The 19,382-nt window shown below is 43.9% G+C and overlaps 1 protein-coding gene across 2 annotated transcripts; it reads left to right on the top strand.

Moving 5' to 3' along the window:
- Window positions 1-1,004: 1,004 nt before the first annotated feature.
- Window positions 1,005-12,867, top strand: LOC121555492 (DNA-directed RNA polymerases I, II, and III subunit RPABC4). 2 transcript variants are annotated; one of them, XM_041869327.1, is made up of 4 exons: window positions 1,005-1,112; window positions 3,467-3,535; window positions 5,477-5,569; window positions 12,760-12,867. In XM_041869327.1, exons 2-4 carry the CDS (start codon window positions 3,475-3,477, stop codon window positions 12,780-12,782), a joined length of 177 nt encoding a protein of 58 aa, XP_041725261.1. In that variant the 5' UTR covers window positions 1,005-1,112; window positions 3,467-3,474; the 3' UTR covers window positions 12,783-12,867. The 2 variants fall into 2 exon arrangements, with proteins under 2 accessions (XP_041725261.1, XP_041725262.1); XM_041869328.1 differs by lacking the exon at window positions 1,005-1,112 and adding an exon at window positions 3,327-3,359.
- Window positions 12,868-19,382: the final 6,515 nt, after the last annotated feature.

Here is a 19,382-nt window from a genome sequence, read left to right as displayed (position 1 = left end):
CTCCACCTTGGCAGTGCCATTCATCTCCATAGCTATAAAGGCCACAAAGTCCACCTTCTTAACCTTTAAAATGTCAGGGTCCTGCTGGTGAAAGGCAACCCCTGCAGCCTGCAGTGAGGGCCTATCCACCACCATGGACTCTTCAGGAGCACCATTCAAACCCTCAACCCTTTTAACAGCTGCTGCATATGAAATGCTCTGGACAGCCCTGACTTTGGCCACCTCATTCTCTTTCACCCTAGTAGGGCATTCCAAAGACGTAGCTTCATGGTTCCCACCACAATTACAACATGTCACATTTTCATCACTTTTATAACACATGAAATAATATTTTCCACAACTTGGACATCTCGACTTCTCCCTTCTGCAAACACTTGAAACATGACCAAAAGCTTTCCAGTGATCACACTGCATTGGTCTTGGGATAGATGCTCTGACTCTGTAGTTAATATACCCCAACTACACTTGAGTAGGGAGAGACTCCATATCAAAAGAACAGATAGACTCCTCACTTTTTTAGTTTTAGTTTCAAATCGTCAAGTTTTGGATGTAGTCCTCCCGAGTGGCACAGTGGTCTAAGGCACTGCATCTCAGTGCTTGAGGCGTCACTACAGACCCCCTGGTTCGATTCCAGGCTGTATCACAACCGGCCGGGATTGGGAGTCCCATCGGGCGGCGCACAATTGGCCCAGCGTCGTCCGGGTTTGGCCGCTGTAGGCCGTCATTGTAAATAAGAATTTGTTCTTAATTGACTTGCCTAGTTAAATTAAAATAAAATATAACACAGAAGAAGAAGGCCTACAATAGGTGGCGGTAATGCACCATGACGTTGGATGCCAACCGCTGATAAACCCCACCGAAGAATCACTACTCACGTCCTTGATCAAGCGAAAGGGAAGTGGTGTCTAGGGCTCTATTTCACTTTCTTACAGAAATAATTAAAAGACTTGAATATATTTAGGCCGTGACTGGCCTAACACTTCCGTACAGTAGGGGGCGGCGTATGCCGGTTAAAGGTTGGATGCGATCCGCCAACCCAATCCGAGGAAGATGAAGCACGTTGTTGAGACGCACGCTGCATGACTGAAACAAATGACCAGCTCTCTAAACAGGTGGGTTATCTAAATTACTAATTATTTCATAGTGAATTGGTTTTAAACATGCGATATATGCTATAATATTTCCCAGTTATTATTTTGATGGTAGCTTAAAATTGTTATCTGTGGGTAGTTTTTCTGTTTACTGCTCTTAGCTAACGTTAGCCAGGAAACCCATTCATTCAAATGTAGCCCGCTATCTAAGGCTAAACCGCAGATGAAAGGGGTTAGTTATCGTAATATTTGGTTTAATTGCTATAAGATAATTATGCTTTTGTTTCACTTAGCAAATCAGTTATATGTAAGATAGTCATCTGCACCCTCCGCTGCAACTTGCCCATGCCCCCCCCGCTTCTCCTTCACACAAATCCAGACAGCTGATGTTCTAAAAGAGCTGCAAAATCTGGACCCCTACAAATCATCTGGGCTAGACAATCTGGACCCTTTCTTTCTAAAACTAGCCGCCGAAATTGTCGCAACCCCTATTACTAGCCTGTTCAACCTCTCTTTCGTAACGTCTGAGATCCCCAGAGATTGGAAAGCTGCCGCGGTCATCCCCCTCTTCAAAAGGGGGTGACACTCTAGATCCAAACTGTTACAGACCCATATCCATCCTGCCCTGCCTTTCAAAAGTTTTTGAAAGCCAAGTCAACAAACAGATCACCGACCATTTCGAATCCCACCGTACCTTCTCCGCTATGCAATCCGGTTTCTGAGCTGGTCATGGGTGCACTTCAGCCACGCTCAAGGTCCTAAACGATATAATAACCGCGATCGATAATAGACAGTACTGTGCAGCCGTTTTCATTGACCTGGCCAAGGCTTTCGACTCTGTCAACCACCGCATTCTTATTGGCAGACTAAATAGCCTTGGTTTCTCAAATGACTGCCTCGCCTGGTTCACCAACTACTTCTCAGATAGAGTTCAATGTGTCAAATCGGAGGGCCTGTTGTCTGGACCTCTGGCAGTCTCTATGGTGGTGCCACAGGGTTCAATTCTCGGGCCGACTCTATTCTCTGTGTATATCAATGACGTCGCTCTTGCTGCTGGTGACTCTCAGATCCACCTCTACGCAGACGACACCATTTTGTATACATCTGGCCCTTCATTGGACACTGTGTTAACAAACCTCCAAACGAGCTTCAATTCCATACAACACTCCTTCAGTAGCCTCCAACTGCTCTTAAACACTAGTAAAACTAAATGCATGCTCTTCAACCGAACGCTGCTTGCACCCGCCCACCCGACTAGAATCACTACTCTCGACGGGTCTGACCTAGAGTATGTGGACAACTACAAATATCTAGGTGTCTGGTTAGACTGTAAACTCTCCTTCCAGACTCACATTAAGAATCTCCAATCCAAAGTTAAATCTAGAATCGGTTTCCTATTTCGCAACAAAGCCTCCTTCACTCATGCTGCCAAACATGCCCTCGTAAAACTGACTATCCTACCGATCCTTGACTTCGGCGATGTCATTTACAAAATAGCCTCCAACACTCTACTCAGCAAATTGGATGTAGTCTATCACAGTGCCATCCGTTTTGTCTCCAAAGCCCCATATAATACCCACCACTGTGACCTGTACGCTCTTGTTGGCTGGTCCTCACTACATATTCGTCGCCAAACCCACTGGCTCCAGGCCATCTATAAATCACTGCTAGGCAAATCCCCGCCTTATCTTAGCTCATTGGTCACCATAGCAACACCCACCCGTAGTCTGCGCTCCAGCGGGTATATCTCACTGGTCATCCCCAAAGCCAACACCTCCTTTGGCCGCAATTCCTTCCAGTTCTCTGCTGCCAATGACTGGAACAAATTGCAAAAATCTCTGAAGCTGGAGACACTTATCTCCCTCACTAACTTTAAGCGTCAGTTGTCAGAGCAGCTTACCGATCACTGCACCTGTACACAGCCCATCTGAAATTAGCCCGCCCAACTACCTCATCCCCATATTGTTATTTATTTTGCACCCCAGTATCTCTATTTGCACATCATCTCTTGCACATCTATCATTCCAGTGTTAATACTAATTGTAATTATTTTGCACTATAGCCTATTTTATTGCCTTACCTCCATAACTTGCTAAATTTGCACACACTGTATATATATGTATTTCTGTTGTATTTTTGACTTTGTTTTGTTTTACCCCATATGTAACTCTGTGTTGTTGTTTTTATCGCACTGCTTTGCTTTATCTTGGCCAGGTCGCAGTTGTAAATGAGAACTTGTTCTCAACTGGTTTACCTGGTTAAATAAAGGTGAAATAAAAAAAAACAAAAAAACAATGTCATTTACAAGCCATGCGGTTTCGGCTGTTGGTCACACGTCTCAAACGGTACTGACAATGTTATCTGATTTTCTCCAGATTCAAGCATGGACGCTCAAAAAGACGTGCAACCCCCCAAGCAACAGCCTATGATCTACATATGTGGGGGTAATGTCTGCTGTTATGAAACTGTAATATTGTACATAGCACCCTAAACACATTGTGCCATTTTACCATGAATAGTTTCTAAAATCCACGCTTTGTCTTTGTACTCTAACGAAGACTGTTACAATGACTTTTCATAACATGCCCCTTCAGTACCCTTGTTTTGTTCACCCATATCTACATACAGTTGAAGTCGGAAGTTAACATACACCTTAGCCAAACACATTTAAACTCAGTTTTTCACCATTCCTGACATTTAATCCTAGTAAAAATTCCCTGTCTTAGGTCAGATAGGATCACCACTTTATTTTAAGAATGTGAAATGTCGAAATAATAGTAGAGAGAATTATTTATTTCAGCTTTTATTTATTTCATCACATTCCCAGTGGGTCAGAAGTTTACATACACTCAATTAGTATTTGGTAGCATTGCCTTTAAATTGTTTAACTTGGGTCAAACGTTTCGGGTAGCCTTCCACAAGCTTCCCACAATACGTTTTCTGGAATTTTCCAAGCTGTTTAAAGGCACAGTCAACTTAGTGTATGTAAACTTCAGACCCACTGGAATTGTGATACAGTGAATTATAAGTGAAATAATCTGTCTGTAATTTTTTTTTTTTTTTTTAAATTACTTGTCACACACAAAGTAGATGTCCTAACCGACTTGCCAAAACTAAAGTTTGTTAACAAGAAATGTGTGGAGTGGTTGAAAAACGAGTTTTAATGACTCCAACCTAAGTGTATGTAAACTTCCGACTTCTTCAACTGTATGTTGATGTGCTGCTGCAGCTCCTGCCTTACAGAACCAGTATGTGATATGTTATGATATGACCAGTATGTGATATGTTATGATATGACCAGTATGTGATATGTTATGATATGACCAGTATGTGTGATATGTTATGATATGACCAGTATGTGTGATATGTTATGATATGACCAGTATGTGATATGTTATGATATGACCAGTATGTGATATGTTATGATATGACCAGTATGTGTGATATGTTATGATATGACCAGTATGTGTGATATGTTATGATATGACCAGTATGTGATATGTTATGATATGACCAGTATGTGATATGTTATGATATGACCAGTATGTGATATGTTATGATATGACCAGTATGTGATATGTTATGATATGACCAGTATGTGTGATATGTTATGATATGACCAGTATGTGTGATATGTTATGATATGACCAGTATGTGATATGTTATGATATGACCAGTATGTGATATGTTATGATATGACCAGTATGTGATATGTTATGATATGACCAGTATGTGATATGTTATGATATGACCAGTATGTGATATGTTATGATATGACCAGTATGTGTGATATGTTATGATATGACCAGTATGTGTGATATGTTATGATATGACCAGTATGTGTGATATGTTATGATATGACCAGTATGTGTGATATGTTATGATATGACCAGTATGTGTGATATGTTATGATATGACCAGTATGTGTGATATGTTATGATATGACCAGTATGTGTGATATGTTATGATATGACCAGTATGTGTGATATGTTATGATATGACCAGTATGTGTGATATGTTATGATATGACCAGTATGTGTGATATGTTATGATATGACCAGTATGTGTGATATGTTATGATATGACCAGTATGTGATATGTTATGATATGACCAGTATGTGTGATATGTTATGATATGACCAGTATGTGTGATATGTTATGATATGACCAGTATGTGTGATATGTTATGATATGACCAGTATGTGATATGTTATGATATGACCAGTATGTGATATGTTATGATATGACCAGTATGTGATATGTTATGATATGACCAGTATGTGATATGTTATGATATGACCAGTATGTGATATGTTATGATATGACCAGTATGTGATATGTTATGATATGATGTAGTAGCAGCTGAAATGTTTTTCTCCAAACAGAATGCCACACTGAAAATGAAATTAAGGCTCGCGATCCAATCAGATGCAGAGAGTGTGGATACAGAATCATGTACAAGAAGAGAACGAAGAGATGTATCCTTTTCAATATATTCAGATGTTCACATATTTTAAATTGTTTTTTTTGAAACCTCTGTAGGAGTGAATCCAGGGTTTTCTGGATCAAAAAGGGGCGTATGTGGTGGGTGTGGCAGGGGGCGTGGCAATGGGCACGGTCGGCGCGGCTGAACGTTTGAGGCCCCCATTTTAGTTAGTTTTGTTGCATTTTTAAGCCAATTTCTTGCTATTCAAATTTCTCAATGGAGCCGAGATACATTTTTGCATGTAAAGTTAATTTCCTGCAATTCTACATTTTTTTATAGAGAATTTCCTGTAATTTTATGCATTTTGCCATGGCTAATGCTGTGATCTTTTGCTCAAACTTAATAACAAAACAATACTGTTAAATTCATTTTCAATTCCCCTGACTGTCTAGCTTTTATTTAGGTGATTGTTAGTTCTCAAAGATTATAATCTAAAGAAAATATATTATATTTTCTAGATACCGTATGTCTGGTTTAAGTTTACACTGAAAGCGTTTTTCCATCCTGAAAATGATTTATTTATTTATATATACACACACACAGTTGAAGTTGGAAGTTTACATACACTTAGGTTTGGAGTCATTAAAACTCGTTTTTCAACCACTCCACAAATTTCTTGTTAACAAACTATAGTTTTGGCAAGTTGGTTAGGACATCTACTTTGTGCATGACACAAGTAATTTTTCCAACAATTGTTTACAGAGATTAGTTCACTTATAATTCACTGTATCACAATTCCAGTGGGTCAGAAGTTTACATACACTAAGTTGACTGTGCCTTAGTACGCAAGTATAAACACCATGGGACCACGCAGCCGTCATACCGCTCAGGAAGGAGACGCGTTCTGTCTCCTAGAGATAAAAGTACTTTGGTGCGAAAAGTGCAAATCAATCCCAGAAAAACAGCAAAGGACCTTGTGAAGATGCTGGAGGAAACAGGTACAAAAGTATCTATATCCACAGTAAAACGAGTCCTACAGTGGGGAAAAAAAGTATTTAGTCAGCCACCAATTGTGCAAGTTCTCCCACTTAAAAAGATGAGAGAGGCCTGTAATTTTCATCATAGGTACACGTCAACTATGACAGACAAAATGAGAAAATAAAATCCAGAAAATCACATTGTAGGATTTTTTATGAATTTATTGGCATATGATGGTGGAAAATAAGTATTTGGTCAATAACAAAAGTTTCTCAATACTTTGTTATATACCGTTTGTTGGCAATGACACAGGTCAAACGTTTTCTGTAAGTCTTCACAAGGTTTTCACACACTGTTGCTGGTATTTTGGCCCATTCCTCCATGCAGATCTCCTCTAGAGCAGTGATGTTTTGGGGCTGTCGCTGGGCAACACAGACTTTCAACTCCCTCCAAAGATTTTCTATGGGGTTGAGATCTGGAGACTGGCTAGGCCACTCCAGGACCTTGAAATGCTTCTTACGAAGCCACTCCTTCGTTGCCCGGGCGGTATGTTTGGGATCATTGTCATGCTGAAAGACCCAGCCACGTTTCATCTTCAATGCCCTTGCTGATGGAAGGAGGGTTTCACTCAAAATCTGACGATACATGGCCCCATTCATTCTTTCCTTTACACGGATCAGTCGTCCTGGTCCCTTTGCAGAAAAACAGCCCCAAAGCATGATGTTTCCAACCCCATGCTTCACAGTAGGTATGGTGTTCTTTGGATGCAACTCAGCATTCTTTGTCCTCCAAACATGACGAGTTGAGTTTTTACAAAAAATTTATATTTTGGTTTCATCTGACCATATGACATTCTCCCAATCCTCTTCTGGATCATCCAAATGCACTTCAGACGGGCCTGGACATGTACTGGCTTAAGCAGGGGGACACGTCTCGCACTGCAGGATTTGAGTCCCTGGCGGCGTAGTGTGTTACTGATGGTAGGCTTTGTTACTTTGGTCCCAGCTCTCTGCAGGTCATTCACTAGGTCACCCGTGTGGTTCTGGGATTTTTGCTCACCGTTCTTGTGATCATTTTGACCCCACGGGGTGAGATCTTGCATGGAGCCCCAGATCGATGGAGATTATCAGTGGTCTTGTATGTCTTCCATTTCCTAATAATTGCTCCCACAGTTGATTTCTTCAAACCAAGCTGCTTACCTATTGCAGATTCAGTCTTCCCAGCCTGGTGCAGGTCTACAATTTTGTTTTTGGTGTCCTTTGACAGCTCTTTGGTCTTGGCCATTGTGGAGTTTGGAGTGTGACTGTTTGAGGTTGTGGACAGGTGTCTTTTATACTGATAACAAGTTCAAACAGGTGCCATTAATACAGGTAACGAGTGGAGGACAGAGGAGCCTCTTAAAGAAGAAGTTACAGGTCTGTGAGAGCCAGAAATCTTGCTTGTTTGTAGGTGACCAAATACTTACTTTCCACCATAATTTGCAAATAAATTCATTAAAAATCCTACAATGGGATTTTCTGGATTTTTTTTTCTCAATTTGTCTGTCATAGTTGACGTGTACCTATGATGAAAATTACAGGCCTCTCTCATCTTTTTAAGTGGGAGAACTTGCACAATTGGTGGCTGACTAAATACTTTTTTCCCCCACTGTATATCGACATAACCTGAAAGGCCGCTCAGCAAGGAAGAAGCCACTGCTCCAAAACCGCCATAAAAAAGCCAGACTACGGTTTACAACTGCAAATGGGGACAAAGATCGTACTTTTTGGAGAAATGTCCTCTGGTCTGATGAAACAAAAATAGAACTGTTTGGCCATAATGACCATCGTTATGCTTGGAGGAAAAAGGGGAAGGATTGCAAGCCGAAGAACACCATCCCAACCGTGAAGCACGGGGGTGGCAGCATCATGCTGTGGGGGTGCTTTGCTGCAGGAGGGACTGGTGCACTTCACAAAATAGATGGCATCATGACGATGGAAAATTATGTGGATATATTGAAGCAACATCTCAAGACATCAGTCGGGAAGTTAAAGCTTGGTCGCAAATGGGTCTTTCAAATGGACAATGACCCCAAGCAAACTTCCAAAGTTGTGGCAAAATGGCTTAAGGACAACAAAGTCAAGGTATTGGAGTGGCCATCATAAAGCCCTGACCTCAATCCTATAGAAAATGTGTGGGTAGAACTGAAAAAGCGTGTGCGAGCAAGGAGGCCTACAAACCTGACTCAGTTACACCAGCTCTGTCAGGAGAAATGGGCCAAAATTCACCCAACTTATTAGGTGGGACGCTTGTGGAAGGATACCTGAAACGTTTGACTCAAGTTAAACAATTTAAAGGCAATGCTACCAAATACTAATTGAGTGTATGTAAACTTCTGACCCATTGGGAATGTGATGAAAGAAATAAAAGCTGAAATAAATCACTCTCTACTATTATTCTGACATTTCACATTCTTAAAATAAAGTGTTGATCCTAACTGACCTAAGACAGGGAATTTTTACTAGGATTAAATGTCAGGAATTGTGAAAAACTGAGTTTAAATGTATTTGGCTAAGGTGAATGTAAACTTCCGACTTCAACTGTGTGTGTGTGTGTGTGTGTGTGTGTGTGTGTGTGTGTGTGTGTGTGTGTGTATATATATATATACACACAGTGAGGGGAAAAAAGTATTTGATCCCCTGCTGATTTTGTACGTTTGCCCACTGACAAAGACATGATCAGTCTATAATTTTAATGGTAGGTTTATTTGAACAGTAAGAGACAGAATAACAACAAAAAAATCAGTCAAAAATGTTATAAATTGATTTGCATTTTAATGAGGGAAATAAGTATTTGACCCCTCTGCAAAACATGACTTAGTACTTGGTGGCAAAACCCTTGTTGGCAATCACAGAGGTCAGACATTTCTTGTAGTTGGCCACCAGGTTTGCACACATCTCAGGAGGGATTTTGTTCCACTCCTCTTTGCAGATCTTCTCCAAGTCATTAAAGTTGAGGCTGACGTTTGGCAACTTGAACTTTCAGCTCCCTCCACAGATTTTCTATGGGATTAAGGTCTGGAGACTGGCTAGGCCACTCCAGGACCTTAATGTGCTTCTTCTTGAGCCACTCCTTTGTTGCCTTGGCCGTGTGTTTTGGGTCATTGTCATGCTGGAATACCCATCCACGACCCATTTTCAACGCCCTGCCTGAGGGAAGGAGGTTCTCACCCAAGATTTGATGGTACATGGCCCCGTCCATCGTCCCTTTGATGCAGTGAAGTTGTCCTGTCCCCCTAGCAGAAAAACACCCCCAAAGCATAATGTTTCCACCTCCATGTTTGACGGTGGGGATGGTGTTCTTGGGGTCATAGACAGCATTCCTCCTCCTCCAAACACGGCGAGTTGAGTTGATGCCAAAGAGCTCGATTTTGGTCTCATCTGACCACAACACTTTCACCCAGTTCTCCTCTGAATCATTCAGATGTTCATTGGCAAACTTCAGACGAGCCTGTATATGTGCTTTCTTGAGCAGGGGGACCTTGCGGGCGCTGCAGGATTTCAGTCCTTCACGGAATAGTGTGTTACCAATTGTTTTCTTGGTGACTATGGTCCCAGCTGCCTTGAGATCATTGACAAGATCCTCCCGTGTAGTTCTGGGCTGATTCCTCACCGTTCTCATGATCATTGCAACTCCACGAGGTGAGATCTTGCATGGAGCCTCAGGCCGAGGGAGATTGACAGTTCTTTTGTGTTTCTTCCATTTGCGAATAATCGCACCAACTGTTGTCACCTTCTCACCAAGCTGCTTGGCGATGGTCTTGTAGCCCATTCCAGCCTTGTGTAGGTCTACAATCTTGTCCCTGACATCCTTGGAGAGCTCTTTGGTCTTGGCCATGGTGGAGAGTTTGGAATCTGATTGATTGATTGCTTCTGTGGACAGGTGTCTTTTATACAGGTAACAAGCTGAGATTAGGAGCACTCCCTTTAAGAGTGTGCTCCTAATCTCAGCTCGTTACCTGTATAAAAGACACCTGGGAGCCAGAAGTCTTTCTGATTGAGAGGGGGTCAAATACTTATTTCCCTCATTAAAATGCAAATCAATTTATAACATTTTTGACATGCGTTTTTCTGGATTTTTTTGTTGTTATTCTGTCTCTCACTGTTCAAATAAACCTACCATTAAAATTATAGACTGATAATTTTTTTGTCAGTGGGCAAACGTACAAAATCAGCAGGGGATCAAATACTTTTTTCCCCACACTGTGTGTGTGTGTGTATGTATGTATGTATGTGTGTATATATATATATATATATATATATATATATATATATATATATAACGCAACAATTTCTAAGATTTCAGTTCATACAAGGGAATCAGTCAATTTAAATAATTCATTAGGCCCTAATCTCTGGATTATGGGGGGGCAGAAGCCCACACCCTTGGCTGCCAGGCCCAGCCAATCAGAATTAGTTTTTTCCCACAAAAGGGCTTTACTACAGACAAAAATACTCTTCCTTGAGACATCTGTGGCATTGTGTTGTGACAAAACTGCACATTTTAACGTGGCCTTTTATTGTCCCCAGCACAAGGTGCACCTGTGTAATGATCATGCTGTTTATTCAGCTTCTTGATATGCCACACCTGTCAGGTGGATGGATTATCTTGGCAAAGGAGAAATGCTCACTAACAGGGATGTAAACACATTTGTGCACAACATTTTAGAGAAATCAGCTTTTTGTGTGTATGGAACATTTCTGGGATCTTTTATTTCAACTCATGAAACATGGGACCAACACTTTACATGTTGCGTTTTTATATTTTGGTTCAGTGTGTGTGTATATATACTTATTTTTTTCAGTTTGGATTTAGGCAGCCCGAAGAAACGCTTTGGCTGCCTGCCCAAGGGTTTCTTTGGCAGAAAAATCCCTGGAATCATTAGTGTACATTATAGAAAAATGCCCTGTAATAGACTAGCGTCCTGTCTAGGGGGTGCCCTGTAATAGACTAGCGTCCTGTCTAGGGGGTGCCCTCTAATAGACTAGCGTCCTGTCTAGGGGGTGGCCTGTAATAGACTAGCGTCCTGTCTAGGGGGTGGCCTGTAATAGACTAGCGTCCTGTCTAGGGGGTGGCCTGTAATAGACTAGCGTCCTGTCTAGGGGGTGCCCTCTAATAGACTAGCGTCCTGTCTAGGGGGTGCCCTCTAATAGACTAGCGTCCTGTCTAGGGGGTGGCCTGTAATAGACTAGCGTCCTGTCTAGGGGGGTGCCCTGTAATAGACTAGCGTCCTGTCTAGGGGGTGCCCTCTAATAGACTAGCGTCCTGTCTAGGGGGTGGCCTGTAATAGACTAGCGTCCTGTCTAGGGGGTGGCCTGTAATAGACTAGCGTCCTGTCTAGGGGGTGGCCTGTAATAGACTAGCGTCCTGTCTAGGGGGTGGCCTCTAATAGACTAGCGTCCTGTCTAGGGGGTGGCCTGTAATAGACTAGCGTCCTGTCTAGGGGGTGTCCTCTAATAGACTAGCGTCCTGTCTAGGGGGTGGCCTGTAATAGACTAGCGTCCTGTCTAGGGGGTGGCCTCTAATAGACTAGCGTCCTGTCTAGGGGGTGGCCTCTAATAGACTAGCGTCCTGTCTAGGGGGTGCCCTCTAATAGACTAGCGTCCTGTCTAGGGGGTGCCCTCTAATAGACTAGCGTCCTGTCTAGGGGGTGGCCTGTAATAGACGAGCGTCCTGTCTAGGGGGTGCCCTCTAATAGACTAGCGTCCTGTCTAGGGGGTGCCCTCTAATAGACTAGCGTCCTGTCTAGGGGGTGCCCTCTAATAGACTAGCGTCCTGTCTAGGGGGTGGCCTGTAATAGACTAGCGTCCTGTCTAGGGGGTGGCCTGTAATAGACTAGCGTCCTGTCTAGGGGGTGGCCTGTAATAGACTAGCGTCCTGTCTAGGGGGTGCCCTGTAATAGACTAGCGTCCTGTCTAGGGGGTGGCCTCTAATAGACTAGCGTCCTGTCTAGGGGGTGGCCTGTAATAGACTAGCGTCCTGTCTAGGGGGTGGCCTCTAATAGACTAGCGTCCTGTCTAGGGGGTGGCCTGTAATAGACTAGCGTCCTGTCTAGGGGGTGTCCTTGTCCTGTCTCGCGCTACAGAAACAGGATATAGGCTCCGGTTCGCACACAAGCCAAGACTCGTGCAAGTCTACTTACTATATGAAAAATGCTGATTTCCATATCTGTTTTGAAATAATGTTTTCCATTCTTGTTGATTTTCCTTGACTCCCAGACTCCAGTGGTTGTGTTTGACGCACGGTGAAGTCGACGACAACATTGACTAGGCTCATTTTTACTGTTCGTTTTTAGTTTTTATTCACAGTGTAAATAAATCAGTAAATAAATAATCAAGTCACCAGCTCTTTATTCTTTCTAAGAAATTACACTTTTGACCTGGGAAGCAGGAAGTAGTGGGATGAGAGAGTGAAGCCTATTGGTTCGTAGCTTCAACCCCACACACACACACCAACTGATTTAATGGACTGCTGAATGTATATATATTGTTTTCTCTTGCTTTGTTTGCTCTTTTCAGTATTATGTCTATCTCTGATAAGCTACCCAGGAAAGGGCTGAAAATAGCCCATATTAATATATGTAGCCTTAGAAATAAGGTTCATGAAATCAATAACTTGCTAACATCAGGTAACATTCATATATTAGCCATTTCTGAGAATCACTTAGATAATTCATTTGATGATACAGCAGCAGCAATACAAGAATATAACATCTACAGAAGAGACAGGAATGCTAATGGGGGAGGTGTTGCTGTATATATTCAGAGCCATATCCCTGTAATGCTTAGAGAAGATCTTATGTCAAGTGTTATTGAAGTGTTGTGGTTGCAGGTTCACTTGCCACATCTAAAGCCTTTTCTTTTGGGGTGTTGCTATAGACCACCATGTGCTAACAGTCAGTATCTAAATCATATGTGTGAAATGCTTGATAGTGTATGTGATGTAAACAGAGAGGTCTACTTTCTTGGGGACCTGAATATTGACTGGTTTTCATCAAGCTGTCCGCTCAAGAGGAAGCTTCTCACTGTAACCAGTGGCTGTAATCTGGTTCAGGTTATTAATCAACCTACCGTGGTGTTTACAAACACTACAGGAACAAGATCATCCGCATGTATCGATCACATTTTGACTAATACTGTAGAACTTTGTTCTGAAGCTGTATCCGTACCCATTGGATGCAGTGATCACAATATAGTGGCTATATCCAGGAAAGACAAAGTTCCAACAGCTGGGCCTAAAATAGTGTATAAATCAAATCACATTTTATTGGCCACATGCGCCGAATACAACAGGTGCAGACATTACCGTGAAATGCTTACTTACAGCCCTTAACCAACAGTGCATTTATTTCTTAATAAAAAAGTAAAATAAAACAACAACAAAAAGTGTTGAGAAAAAAAGAGCAGAAGTAAAATAAAATAACAGTAGGGAGGCTATATATACAGGGGGGTACCGGTGCAGAGTCAATGTGCGGGGGCACCGGCTAGTTGAGGTAGTTGAAGTAATATGTACATGTGGGTAGAGTTAAAGTGACTATGCATAAATAATTAACAGAGTAGCAGCAGCGTAAAAATATGGGGTGGGGGGGCAGTGCAAATAGTCCGGGTAGCCATGATTAGCTGTTCAGGAGTCTTATGGCTTGGGTGTAGAAGCTGTTAAGAATCCTTTTGGACCTAGACTTGGCGCTCCGGTACCGCTTGCCGTGCGGTAGCAGAGAGAACAGTCTATGACTTGGGTGACTGGAGTCTTTGACAATTTGTAGGGCCTTCCTCTGACACCGCCTGGTATAGAGGTCCTGGATGGCAGGAAGCTTGGCCCCAGTGATGTACTGGGGCGTACGCACTACCCTCTGTAGTGCCTTGCGGTTGGAGGCCAAGCAGTTGCCATACCAGGTAGTGATGCAACCGGTCAGAATGCTCTCGATGGAGCAGCTGTATAACTTCTTGAGGATCTGAGGACCCATGCCAAATCTTTTCAGTCTCCTGAGGGGGAATAGGTTTTGTCGTGCCCTCTTCACGACTGTCTTGGTGTGTTTGGACCATGTTAGTTTGTTGGTGATGTGGACACCAAGGAACTTGAAGCTCTCAACCTGTTCCACTACAGCCCCGTCGATGAGAATGGGGGCGTGCTCAGTCCTCTTTTTTTTCCCTGTAGTCCACAATCATCTCCTTTGTCTTGGTCACGTTGAGGGAGAGGTTGTTATCCTGGCACCACACGGCCAGGTCTCTGACCTCCTCCCTATAGGCTGTCTCATCGTTGTCGGTGATCAGGCCTACTGCTGTTGTGTCATCGGCAAACTTAATGATGGTGTTGGAGTCGTGCCTGGCCATGCAGTCATGGGTGAACAGGGAGTACAGGAGGGGACTGAGCATGCAACCCTGAGGGGCCCCCGGGTTGAGGATCAGCGTGGCAGATGTTTTGTTACCTACCCTTACCACCTGGGGGCGGCCCGTCAGGAAGTCCAGGATCCAGTTGCAGAGGGAGGTGTTTAGTCCCAGGATCCTTAGCTTAGTGATGAGCTTAGAGGGCACTATGGTGTTGAATGCTGAGCTGTAGTCAATGAATAGCATTCTCACATAGGTGTTCATCTTGTCCAGGTGGGAAAGGGCAGTGTGGAGCGCAATAGAGATTGCATCATCTGTGGCTCTGTTGGGGCGGTATGCAAATTAGGTGGGTCTAGGGTTTCTGGGATAATGGTGTTGATGTGAGCCATGACCAGCCTTTCAAAGCACTTCATGGCTACAGACGTCAGTGCTACGGGTTGGTAGTCATTTAGGCAGGTTATCTTAGAGTCCTTGGGCACGGGGACTATGGTGACTGGGGATCATACAAACGATTTAGCTGTGACTCATGTGGATGATGATTAAAAGGAAGTGTTGGTCTGATGTGATTAATAAGGAGCATCCAGACGCTGCACTTAATGAATTTATGAAATTGCTTCTTCCAATTATTGATAAACATGCACCTGTTAAGAAACTCACTGTAAGAACTGTTAAGGCTCCATGGACCTGGCCACTCTACCATAAAGGCCTGATTGGTGGAGTGCTGCAGAGATGGTTGTACTTCTGGAAGGTTCTCCCATCTCCACAGAGGAACTCTGGAGCTCTGTCAGAGTGACCATCGGGTTCTTGGTCACCTCCCTGACCAAGGCCCTTCTCCCCCGATTGCTCAGTTTGGCCGGGCGGCCAGCTCTAGGAAGAGTCTTGGTGGTTCCAAGCTTCTTCCATTTAAGAACGATGGAGGCCACTGTGTTCTTGGGGACCTTCAATGCTGCAGAAATATTTTGGTACCCTTCCCCAGATCTGTGCCTCGACACAATCCTGTCTCGGAGCTCTACGGACAATTGCTTCGACCTCATGGCTTGGTTTTTGATCTGACATGCACTGTCAACTGTGGGACCTTATATAGACAGGTGTGTGCCTTTCCAAATCATGTCCAATCAATTGAATTTACCACAGGTGGACTCCAATGAAGTTGTAGAAACATCTCAAGGATGATCAATGGAAACAGGATGCACTTGAGCTCAATTTTGAGTCTCATAGCAAAGGGTCTGAATACTTATGTAAATAAGGTATTTCTGTTTTTATTTTGAATACGTTTGCACAAATTTCTAAAAACCTGTTTTCGTTTTGTCATTATGGGGTATTGTGTGTAAATCGATGAGGGAAAAAATAATTTAATCAATTTTAGAATAAGGCTGTAACGTAACAAAATGTGGAAAGTGAAGGGGTCTGAATACTTTCCGAATGCACTGTATATACTGTATTCTAGTCAAGTCCATCCCATATAACTACTGCTGTCCATTTCATATGTACACTACTGGTCAAAAGTTTTAGAACACCTACTCATTCATAATAATAATAATAGTGAAGACAAACTATGAAATAACACATATGGAATCATGTAGTAACCAGAAAAAGTGTTAAACAAATCAAAATATATTTCATATTTGATATTCTTCAAAATAGCCACTATTTGCCTTGATGACAGCTTTGCACACTCTTGGCATGCGACCAATAAAATGTGATTTTATTCTGCAGACTTCCTCTTGCATCACCACTCATAACCACTTCTCTCTCTCCACCTCATAACCACCTCATAACCACCTCTCTCTCTCCACCTCATAACCACTTCTCTCTCTCCACCTCATAACCACCTCATAACCACCTCTCTCTCTCCACCTCATAACCACCTCTCTCTCTCCACCTCATAACCACCTCTCTCTCTCCACCTCATAACCACCTCATAACCACCTCTCTCTCTCCACCTCATAACCACCTCATAACCACCTCTCTCTCTCCACCTCATAACCACCTCTCTCTCTCCACCTCATAACCACCTCATAACCACCTCTCTCTCTCCACCTCATAACCACTTCTCTCTCTCCACCTCATAACCACCTCATAACCACCTCTCTCTCTCCACCTCATAACCACCTCTCTCTCTCCACCTCATAACCACTTCTCTCTCCACCTCATAACCACCTCTCTCTCCACCTCATAACCACCTCTCTCTCTCCACCTCATAACCACCTCTCTCTCTCCACCTCATAACCACCTCTCTCTCCACCTCATAACCACCTCTCTCTCCACCTCATAACCACCTCTCTCTCTCCACCTCATAACCACTTCTCTCTCTCCACCTCATAACCACCTCATAACCACCTCTCTCTCTCCACCTCATAACCACCTCTCTCTCCACCTCATAACCACCTCTCTCTCTCCACCTCATAACCACCTCAAAACCACCTCTCTCTCTCCACCTCATAACCACCTCTCTCTCTCCACCTCATAACCACCTCTCTCTCTCCACCTCATAACCACCTCTCTCTCTCCACCTCATAACCACCTCATAACCACCTCTCTCTCTCCACCTCATAACCACCTCTCTCTCTCCACCTCATAACCACCTCTCTCTCTCCACCTCATAACCACCTCTCTCTCTCCACCTCATAACCACCTCTCTCTCTCCGCCTCATAACCACCTCTCTCTCTCCACCTCATAACCACCTCTCTCTCTCCACCTCATAACCACCTCTCTCTCTCCACCTCATAACCACCTCCCCTCATAACCACCTCTCTCTCTCCACCTCATAACCACCTCTCTCTCTCCACCTCATAACCACCTCTCTCTCTCCACCTCATAACCACCTCTCTCTCTCCACCTCATACCACCTCTCTCTCTCCACCTCATAACCACCTCTCTCTCTCCACCTCTAACCACCTCATAACCACCTCTCTCTCCCACCTCATAACCACCTCTCTCTCTCCACCTCATAACCACCTCATAACCACCTCTCTCTCCCACCTCATAACCACCTCTCTCTCCCACCTCATAACCACCTCTCTCTCTCCGCCTCATAACCACCTCTCTCTCTCCACCTCATAACCACCTCTCTCTCTCCGCCTCATAACCACCTCATAACCACCTCTCTCTCCACCTCATAACCACCTCATAACCACCTCTCTCTCCACCTCTCTCTCCACCTCATAACCACCTCTCTCTCTCCACCTCAACCACCTCTCTCTCTCCACCTCATAACCACCTCTCTCTCTCCACCTCATAACCACCTCTCTCTCCGCCTCATAACCACTTCTCTCTCTCCACCTCATAACCACCTCATAACCACCTCTCTCTCCACCTCATAACCACCTCTCTCTCTCCGCCTCATAACCACCTCTCTCTCTCCACCTCATAACCACCTCTCTCTCTCCACCTCATAACCACCTCTCTCTCTCCACCTCATAACCACCTCTCTCTCTCCGCCTCATAACCACCTCTCTCTCTCCACCTCATAACCACCTCATAACCACTTCTCTCTCTCCACCTCATAACCACCTCATAACCACCTCTCTCTCTCCACCTCATAACCACCTCTCTCTCTCCACCTCATAACCACCTCTCTCTCTCCACCTCATAACCACCTCTCTCTCTCCACCTCATAACCACCTCTCTCTCTCCACCTCATAACCACCTCATAACCACCTCTCTCCGCCTCATAACCACCTCTCTCTCTCCACCTCATAACCACCTCTCTCTCCTCATCCACCTCTCTCTCCACCACCTCATAACCACCTCCCTCTCTCTCTCTCTCCACCTCATAACCACCTCATAACCACTTCTCTCTCTCCACCTCATAACCACCTCATAACCACCTCTCTCTCCACCTCTCTCTCGCCACCTCATAACCACCTCTCTCTCTCCGCCTCATAACCACCTCTCTCTCCGCCTCATAACCACCTCTCTCTCCACCTCATAACCACCTCTCTCTCTCCGCCTCATAACCACCTCTCTCTCTCCACCTCATAACCACCTCTCTCTCCACCTCATAACCACCTCTCTCTCCACCTCATAACCACCTCTCTCTCTCCGCCTCATAACCACCTCTCTCTCCGCCTCAACCACCTCTCTCTCTGCACCTCATAACCACCTCTCTCTCTCCGCCTCATAACCACCTCTCTCTCTCCACCTCATAACCACCTCTCTCTCCGCCTCATAACCACCTCTCTCTCCGCCTCATAACCACCTCTCTCTCTCCACCTCATAACCACCTCATAACCACCTCTCTCTCTCCACCTCATAACCACCTCTCTCTCTCCACCTCATAACCACCTCTCTCTCCACCTCATAACCACTTCTCTCTCCGCAGCCGAAAAAGCAGAGGCTCGCTTTGCCTCTCAGAACAGAAGGAATGTGAGGAAAATCCGTGACGTCTAGAGAAGTACATCGAATGCCTTAAGATCAAACCTGACGACACTAACCCTAACCTGACGAGTGCTTCTGCTTTACCAACAAGTAAACACTAACTCTAACCCTTCTAGCATACTAACCTTAACACTAACCTGACG

This window comes from Coregonus clupeaformis, unplaced genomic scaffold (genome assembly GCF_020615455.1).
Source record: "Coregonus clupeaformis isolate EN_2021a unplaced genomic scaffold, ASM2061545v1 scaf0085, whole genome shotgun sequence".
NCBI lineage: Eukaryota > Metazoa > Chordata > Actinopteri > Salmoniformes > Salmonidae > Coregonus > Coregonus clupeaformis.
Note: the sequence above shows the minus strand (reverse complement) of the source record. Positions and strands in the feature narration are given on the sequence as shown.

Coding starts and splice junctions, on each gene's coding strand:
- LOC121555492 (XM_041869327.1), top strand. CDS start 3,475: ATGGACGCTCAAAAAGACGTGCAACCCCCCAAGCAACAGCCTATGATC. Junction 3,536..5,476: donor TATGATCTACATATGTGGGG/GTAATGTCTGCT, acceptor TTCTCCAAACAG/AATGCCACACTGAAAATGAA. Junction 5,570..12,759: donor CAAGAAGAGAACGAAGAGAT/GTATCCTTTTCA, acceptor CCCAGACTCCAG/TGGTTGTGTTTGACGCACGG.